This window comes from Ananas comosus, linkage group 2 (genome assembly GCF_001540865.1).
Source record: "Ananas comosus cultivar F153 linkage group 2, ASM154086v1, whole genome shotgun sequence".
NCBI lineage: Eukaryota > Viridiplantae > Streptophyta > Magnoliopsida > Poales > Bromeliaceae > Ananas > Ananas comosus.
Window position 1 is genome coordinate 4,669,894 of NC_033622.1, and position 8,881 is coordinate 4,678,774.

The window sequence follows — 8,881 nt, forward strand, 5'->3', positions numbered from 1 at the left end:
CCTGTTCCCACTTTCAGGACCCACCAGATGCGACAGCGACAGTCCAATCCCCTCTCTGCCGTACACGTGTCACCCCTCATCTCCACCAATCACCGACTCCACCGCCCAAAAACAGAATCCAATGAAATTATACTCCAAATATAAATAAATAAATAAATCCCCTCTAATATTTCTTTTAGTATTTATACAAAAATCCACCCCCAAAATTATTGCGGTGGACTTTTTAAATCCCCGAACCGCCCCGACACTTTTCCCGCTCTTTTCCACGCGGTTCCCGCGCTCTCTCAAATTTTCCTACCCAATGGGGGGCTGCCACGTCGACTGGCCGGGATCGTTGTGGCTTCCCCAATAAGCCACAACACCACAACCCTCAATCCTCTTCATTTTCACTTTATAAATCTCTCTCCCTCTCTCATGCCTCTTCCCTCCCAAAACCCATTTGAAAAAAAAAAAGAAAAAAGGAAACACATTTTGGGCTCTTACACTGAACAATGGAGAGAGAGGAGGAGAGAGTGTGCGAAGGGTGGGAGACGCCGAAGAGGGTGGAATGCCGGATCTCGGCGGTGCTCCCGTGCCCGCCGCCGCCGAAGAAGAAGAAGCCGCCGAGGGCTCTTTGGAAGCGGCGGGAGCCGCCGAGGAACGGCTACTTCCAACCGCCGGATTTGGAGACGCTTTTCGCGCTGGCGCCTCGGAGAGAGGCGTGCGCGTGACGCAACAACGGCACGGCGCAGCACGGCACGGCGCAGAGCAATCGATTTTGTAGATAACTCCATGTTGTACTCTATAATTTTGATTTGGAAGTAGCTGTAGTTGTTAGAGACTAGGGATACTATATATGTCTTAATGTGCTCTTCGTGTAACAGTGGAAGTGAGTTTTTGCTAAATGTTAGCCCATTTCTCGGCTTTATTTTTGCCTTCGTTTTGATATAGTTGGAGGTTTAGAGAAGCAATGGTTTGGTTTTAAGTGGTTCTATTGGATGAAGGTGAGACCTTTATCATGGGTTTTGGATCAGAGAAGAGTATTGCAATGTTGTGGTAAATTTTGTCTAGCTTTTGGAAACATGTTTTTGGTTTATGAAAAAGCCGAAGCAACATTTGTAAGTGGTTTTGGATTGGACCAAAAGCCAAAACAACAGTGTGTACTTCACAAAAGCACTTGAGACACTTCTACAGTCCCACATATAAGATTGATTAAATTATCCTCAGTTATCCTAGCTAATAATCATAGGGATAACGCCTAAAACACAAATTATTTTCACTGTGGCGCGAAAGAATTTGTTGAAGCTTGAAGGAAACACTGCATATGACTATATTTGTAGACTCGATCAAATTATTTTTTTTATCATACTTTTTTATTGTACGTAATTCGATCTCTCCGTAATTCCTAACGAAGTTTTAAAAATTTTGGTCGACCGTCCAACTAATCATTTTTTTTGTTGATTTGTTTCGATTTGGGAACGAGACGAATCTTGGTTCGGATAGCATAAATTTGGCCCAAAATTAATGTTCCTGGAGAGGCCCAAGCCCGTTAAACAATGGACCAGGCTAATGGAGTACAGAGCTTATTTACACTGTTTTCGACTTGTAAGTTTACTCTTGAACTGGGCTTAAAAGTTTCTGTTGGGCCCATTTAGCAATTTATGGGCCTGCTTGGAAAGATTGCTGAGCTTTCCTGCGAAGAACTTGGGCCAAACTAAAATTTGGGCTGGGCCAAAATTCTCTTGACCATAGCTTTACACTAAAAAATCAATTAGATCCTACAACAAGCATGTAAGAGTAAAAACATTAGTATTAGTATCACCATGATAACCAGAGGATCTAATGCAGTTCCAATCTTACTAAAGTTCATTATGGTTAATATCAGTTGCATCTATCCAAACGCAAATTTTCAAAAACTCGCACAGAATTTGGCTAAAAATAACAAAAAAGAAGAAAAGGTCTGATAATAATAAGTGCTATTATTGCCAAGACCACCCTTTAACGAAGTGTGTAATTAATCGGGTTGGGTCCGAGTTCGACCCGACCCAATTGGGCCCGGGGAAGTACACGGCCTAACACATCGCACCTCACGTGAGTCACGTGACTTCCTCCGCTCATTTCGTGGTAACGAAGAAACAAAACTGGGGGCTCGATATCCCTTGAACCGTCCCCTGACTCGCCCGGCCCCCTCTCCTCCACCCTCTTCAACCGAATACCATCGACGCGTCGCCTCCCCCATCACCAACCCGGCAATCCCCCTCTTCTCCTCCTCACGTAAACCCTAACCCTAATCTCCTCGTCCCGAACCTCTCTCTCCTCTCTCCTCGAGCTCACCTCGCTATGAGCTTCTCCACTCTCGGGCGCTCCCTCTTGCGATCCGCTCGCTCCCGCTCCCAAACCGTAAGCAACTCGCCCGACCTCTTCGTTAGATCGCTCGTTCGTGGGATTTGTAATGTGTTTTTGGTGTTCTTTTGTGCGGTTTAGGGCGCTCTTTTGGGTCGATTCGTCGGGAACCCGGTGCGAGCTCCCTGCTCGGGGTGCGACGATGGTGGATTAGGGTTCATTAGGAGTTATTTGACTTCGGTTGGAGCGAATAAGGTAGTTGGCGCGAGGAATCAACTCGGGGAGTGGAGGTTTATTCTTGCCAATCCTAGTTTTAGGCGATTGTTTTGCAGCGATTCTCCAAATAAGAAGAGTAAGTTTTTCCATTGGCAAAGTTATGTTTTTGAAGTTGTTTATGGTATTACCATTTTGGTCAAGTATCTATTTTGTATGAAATATCCTGATTTTTTTGTCTTTGTGGTTATGTAGATTATGAGAATTACTATCCAAAGGATAAGAAGGAGATTCCGAAGGCGAATGAGAATAACAGATCTGATTCAAAGAGTATGTGATGCTTTTTTATGTCCTTAAGTATCTGCTCTCTAAGAAGCCTCCATAGTCTTCCATAAGTAGTATATCGTGGCAATTAGTATTTACTACGGGATCATCCTTTTTTTTTTAAAAAAAATGCTAATATTTTCTTTTCTTAGTAAAGAAAAAATTGCTTATATTTTCACATAGAGCGATAACAAGAGGACAAGAGAATTGAGACCAGCAATCACCGAGTGCCTGTTTGGCATGGCTTCTCAAACGACTTTCCTAGTTTGAGAAGTAATTTGATGCATTTGACAAAACAAAAGTTCTTGAGATTTTGCTGTGGCTGGATATAAAACAAGTTTCTTCTTGCTAAAAGCAGGATCTTCAGTATGTGGCTTCTTCTTTAACTGCATAGGGACGCTAGGGATATTATGAAATTACTGCAGGCTTCTGCCTCCAAAAAGCAGCAGCTCTAGTTTGTACTCCTTTTCTGCTTCAACAGAAATCTTTTTAGGGGGATGCTGATGAAATTACTGTTATCGAATAATACTGATACAAAAGCTTTAGTTGAGCTAGGCATGTAACTGAAGTCGTACCTATGAGCCTGTCTTGTGATTAATCTCTCAATCACCTCAAGAACTGTTGTACTGAACACATTATCTTGCAAACTACTGATGTTACTGTCTAGGGATTGTCAAATGTAAATGCACTTGTACAACGATCGCATGCTTAGACGATGTTTTGTTTTTTTTACTTGATTGAGCATGTTTGTGAAATATACTTTGCCAAATTTTAAATTGAGGATATATTTAAATTCACTTTTTGCCTTTGGTTATCCGTTAACTTCATATTGATTTATTTTTCATTTCCAAAAGATTCAGGTACAGACGACCAAGGAAACTTCCAGGAGAATTTCATAAAGCAGTTGCAAAATTACCTTGCTCCTCTCATATTTGTTGCTTTGTTGCTTTCGTCTTTCTCTGCTGGTTCATCTGAGCAGAAGGAGGTAGGATCAGTTCTTATTACCATTGCATTTGCTCCAATTTTAAAACGTGTAAATATAATTTTTTTTTCGTATCATGCTGACTTAATGCTTAAGTTATATGTTTATTGACATATTTTTTTACGTTTAGCTGTACTCTTGCATATTTCTGAGTTGGTACAAATGTACGTTTGTATACAATATGAGTTGTTGATTTGTGTGTGTTGATACAAATGTGTGGACACAATCTTTCCTCATCAGAAATGGCTAGCATAAATCTGCCAACTCTTATTATGCATACTGGATACTTTTTAAAGCATCTGATCAGGGAGGATCTTCATTAGTTAGTTCACTTTCCACCACTTCGTCTAACAGAAACATTATAAGCTGGGGTGTTGTGCTAATATAAATGTAGGTTGGGTAAGTGGAACAAGAAGGGAGAAGGTATTATGCTTTTAGTTAATAAGTGGAGCTTGAGTGTTGTTTTTCTTTTTCTTTTTTTTTTCTTTTTCTTTTTTGCAAGAGTAGATTTTGATGAAGTTACGTGATTTATGCTCTCAAGGTGTTTGCTTTACCATTGTCGAGTTTGCTATGCTGTTTTTTACCTATAAGTTGCTTGGTAGCATAAATTCGGTCATCAAGATGCAAGAGTTACTACACATGACTTCTTGGTAGTATTTTGTTTCTTGCATGCTTTCCTTCAAGAGTCATGGGCTTCATATCAGCTGGTGTAGATTGGACATATTTGTTAAAAAAAAAAATTGCACAATTATCTTACTGTTATTGCCTGTTTTTCACTTCTTTAGATTATTGAATGGACAATATCTAAAGCCAGATTGTTTGCTTCCTATTTTTTGCAGATCAGCTTTCAGGAGTTCAAAAATAAACTGTTGGAACCTGGTTTAGTTGATCATATTGTTGTATCTAATAAATCAGTCGCAAAAGTATATGTCAGAACTTCGCCACGGACTAACACTCAGACTCAAGACAATGATATTCAGGCTACCACAGCAGATGTTCCTGCTAGACATTCTCCCAGCCGGTTTAAGTACTACTTCAATATTGGAAGTGTAGAATCTTTTGAGGAAAAGTTGGAGGAAGCTCAAGAAGCTCTAGGGATTGATCCACATGACTATATTCCTGTAACTTACCTCTCTGAAGTAAACTGGTATCAAGAACTGCTGAGATTTGCCCCAACAGCCATCCTTGTCGGACTTATCTACTTAACGGGGAGAAGATTACAAGGTGGGTTTAGTATAGGTGGTGGTTCTGGGAAGGGGAATCGTGGAATATTCAACATTGGAAAGGCTCAAGTGACAAAGATGGATAAGAACTCCAAGAATAAGGTTAGACTAGAAATGCTTTATTTTCTTTATTGGTAGCTTTTTTACTTTTTGCTTAGATTTTCCGTTAAATGGAAAAGATAGTTGGTTTTGTTATTTTTTTTTAGTTTAGAAAGCTTATCACATGTAAAGATTTAAGTGCCGTGGCACGGAGTTGTGCCGGAAGCTTGCCGGCACGGTGCGGCACGGGCACTGTGCCATACCGATACATGCCGGTCACAAAAAATATATCTGTGCCGACACGTAATGGCATGAAATATTTATTTTCTTTATCCTTATGTATTTTTATCAAATCTTTTGAACTTTATTAAGAAAAATACTTACTAATTTCAATAATAGAGGGTTTTGAGTTGTGCCATCGGCATGGGGGGCTGTATCGTGTTGATATCTTGCTAGCACGATACGGCACGGTGGATATCGCCCATGCCGATGGGCACTTTAATCTTTGATCACATGTGATAACTGTTTAATACCGGCTCTTACATATTATCCAGGAAAATGAGAGACTATAAACTCAACTTGTATTCATCTTTATAATAATATTTTTCATATTGTGAACCAGGTTTATTTTAAAGATGTTGCTGGCTGTGATGAAGCCAAACAAGAAATCATGGAGTTTGTGCACTTCCTTAAAAACCCTAAGAAATACGAGGATTTAGGAGCCAAAATTCCCAAAGGTGCTCTCCTTGTTGGTCCTCCCGGCACTGGAAAGACCCTTCTGGCAAAAGCAACGGCAGGAGAATCCGGCGTGCCCTTCCTGTCTATTTCTGGTTCAGACTTCATGGAAATGTTTGTTGGTGTGGGCCCTTCCAGGGTTAGAAACTTATTCCAAGAAGCTAGACAATGTGCACCCAGCATTATTTTTATCGACGAAATTGATGCCATTGGTCGAGCAAGAGGTCGTGGAGGTTTCTCTGGTGCAAATGATGAAAGAGAAAGCACTCTGAACCAGTTGCTAGTAGAAATGGATGGATTTGGAACGACTGCTGGCGTTGTTGTACTTGCTGGTACAAATAGACCTGATATCTTGGATAAAGCTTTGCTTCGGCCGGGTCGGTTTGATCGCCAAATTACTATTGATAAGCCTGACATCAAAGGACGTGAACAGATATTCCGTATTTATCTTAAAAAGATTAAGTTGGATAATGACCCCTCGTTTTATTCTCAAAGATTAGCTGCTCTCACGCCTGGATTTGCTGGAGCTGATATTGCTAATGTTTGTAACGAAGCTGCACTGATTGCTGCTAGGAATGAGGAAACCCAGGTCACAATGCAGCATTTTGAGTCTGCGATTGATAGGGTTATTGGTGGTTTGGAGAAGAAGAATAAGGTACCTCTTTTTTTTTTTCTTTCTTTTCAGTAAATTCAATTCAGTTTTCAGTCTTCTTATCCGCAGTCCATGTGCACATACTTCTGATGATTTTCTTGTTCCCCTGTTAAATCATATGTTGTTTATTATTTTTTCCAGGTTATCAGCAAGCTTGAACGCCGGACCGTTGCATACCATGAATCAGGCCATGCGGTTGCTGGATGGTTTTTAGAGCATGCAGAGCCCCTACTTAAAGTAACAATAGTACCTCGCGGAACTGCAGCTTTGGGCTTCGCTCAATATGTCCCGAATGAAAACCTTCTTATGACCAAAGAACAGCTCTTCGATGTGACGTGTATGACACTGGGAGGCCGTGCATCTGAAGAGGTAAACTGATTAATTGCCTTTGGTCGAATGATTGGGGAACATTTTTTCTTCTTGAGTGCTGTTTCCTTGGTAATTTTTGTTGGATGTTTGGATTGTTATTAGGTGCTCATCTGTGAGGATCCTCATTATGATTTACAATTATCTTATTGCTTTCTATGAATCACAGATACGTCCTTATAAAGTCTCTTGTAGTTTAGTACGCACGTTAAAATATCTCTCCAGTATCCATTTTTTGTAGGGCTTAGTTGTGATTACTTTTGGTTGCAAAGTAACTGAAGCATAAAATTGTAGTGAAATCTCAATGGCACATCTTTTTCCAGGTTTTGATAGGCAAGATCTCCACCGGTGCGCAGAACGACCTGGAAAAAGTAACCAAGATGACCTACGCGCAGGTCGCGGTCTATGGGTTCAGCGACAAGGTTGGGCTCCTCTCCTTCCCTCAAAGAGAAGACGGCTTCGAGATGATGAAACCCTACAGCAGCAAGACTGGGGCCATCATCGACAGCGAGGTGAGGGAGTGGGTCGCCAAGGCCTACGAACGAACTGTCGAGCTAATAAAAGAACACAAGGACCATGTTATCCAGGTCGCGGAGCTACTGCTCGAGAAGGAAGTCCTACACCAGGACGACTTGGTCCGTATTTTAGGGGAACGACCGTTCAAATCGAATGAACCCACTAACTATGATCGGTTCAAGCTAGGGTTTATGGAAGAGAAGGGACAAGAAGCTTCGCAGGGTGCTAATGTTGCGGATGATGATGGAACCCCGTCACTCGATGGGGAGGTCGTGCCGACTTGAGCGGAGGGTGTTCGTTTGTGTTTGTATATTATTTAAGATTTTTTTTTTTTTTTCAGATTATTGTTAATCTTTGCAGCTTAACAAATTGTATAAATGAAATTAATGTAACTGATCCCATTTTGTGGGTGGTATGATGATCAGAGACTACTTTACTGCTTGTCGGCACCCATAATCTGAGTTTGCTGTCTTCAGGTTCAAATCAAATAAGTTTGCTGCTTCTCTAATATTGGCCGAGTGAAGCAAATAGGAGAAAATTTGCAACCAACGAGGAACTTATTTCGTCTTCTTGATGATTCTTTCTTTGATGACGAAGTGGCCGCAATTTGCAGGTCATTAATCCTTTTCTCAGAATTCTGAGAAATTATTTGCTTGATGCCATCTGAACGGTTGAAGAAATTCCTTGTGATATTACATGTTGAATGCTGAGGAACGCTTTCGATGTACGTTGATAAGTTTTTATGGTACAATTTTGGATTATTCTTTTATGCAACTGGTTCCCTTCTCAAATGCAATATAGGATTACTATACTATTAATAACATCAGGTCATTGATACTACTAGGGTTTTAACACTTGGATGAAGGGACGTGCGGATGATTCTCTTAAATTGAGTAGGTGGTTGATTGATTAATATGATCTAACGGATAGAAATGATCAAAGAAGTAAATTTAACGGTGAAAAATTTGATAGTACTAAGTATTTGATGTTATTGATAGTATAGTAGTCTGACTTGTGTTACCACATGCAAAAGACCATTTCCTATCCACTTCAGACCTACACCAACACAACTTAACCCAGATCCAACCCAAGTCCAACCGTGTAGGTCCATAGAGACTCACCCCCAATTCCGAACAAGCAAAAATTAATAAAATTAGACGCCGTTGCCGGGGATCGAACCCGGGTCACCCGCGTGACAGGCGGGAATACTCACCACTATACTACAACGACTCGTATGCTTATCGTTAATTTCTATTTTACTTATTGAAATAACATGACGAGTACATGTTTTATCTGAATCAAACTAATCAGAGAGAGCAACTTGCCATATTAGGAGAGAAAGGTTTTGCATATCCTTCGCGTAAATTTGTTGCTTTTGTGTCAAGTTTAACTCTTCCGACAGTTTTACTTTCTTTTCCGTTTTTGGGGCCTAATTAACGAATAAAATACTTGTTTCAGGATACTAAAATCCCAAGCAAGTGTTCGACGATCATCTACAGGGTCTAGTGA

At 40.7% G+C, this 8,881-nt stretch overlaps 1 protein-coding gene and 1 non-coding gene across 3 annotated transcripts; one reads left to right on the plus strand and one right to left on the minus strand.

The window, feature by feature from the left end:
- LOC109705041 (ATP-dependent zinc metalloprotease FTSH 8, mitochondrial-like) lies at nt 2,146-7,880 on the plus strand. Of its 2 annotated transcripts, none has more exons than XM_020225804.1 (8): nt 2,146-2,379; nt 2,464-2,674; nt 2,791-2,865; nt 3,714-3,844; nt 4,681-5,166; nt 5,726-6,493; nt 6,632-6,859; nt 7,180-7,880. In XM_020225804.1, exons 1-8 carry the CDS (start codon nt 2,320-2,322, stop codon nt 7,654-7,656), a joined length of 2,436 nt encoding a protein of 811 aa, XP_020081393.1. In that variant the 5' UTR covers nt 2,146-2,319; the 3' UTR covers nt 7,657-7,880. The 2 variants fall into 2 exon arrangements, with proteins under 2 accessions (XP_020081393.1, XP_020081399.1); XM_020225810.1 differs by having other exon boundaries at nt 3,720-3,844.
- TRNAD-GUC lies at nt 8,531-8,602 on the minus strand. Its single transcript has one exon. It is a non-coding gene; the product is annotated as a tRNA-Asp (tRNA).

Coding starts and splice junctions, on each gene's coding strand:
- LOC109705041 (XM_020225804.1), top strand. CDS start 2,320: ATGAGCTTCTCCACTCTCGGGCGCTCCCTCTTGCGATCCGCTCGCTCC. Junction 2,675..2,790: donor CGATTCTCCAAATAAGAAGA/GTAAGTTTTTCC, acceptor GTGGTTATGTAG/ATTATGAGAATTACTATCCA. Junction 6,494..6,631: donor GTTTGGAGAAGAAGAATAAG/GTACCTCTTTTT, acceptor TATTTTTTCCAG/GTTATCAGCAAGCTTGAACG.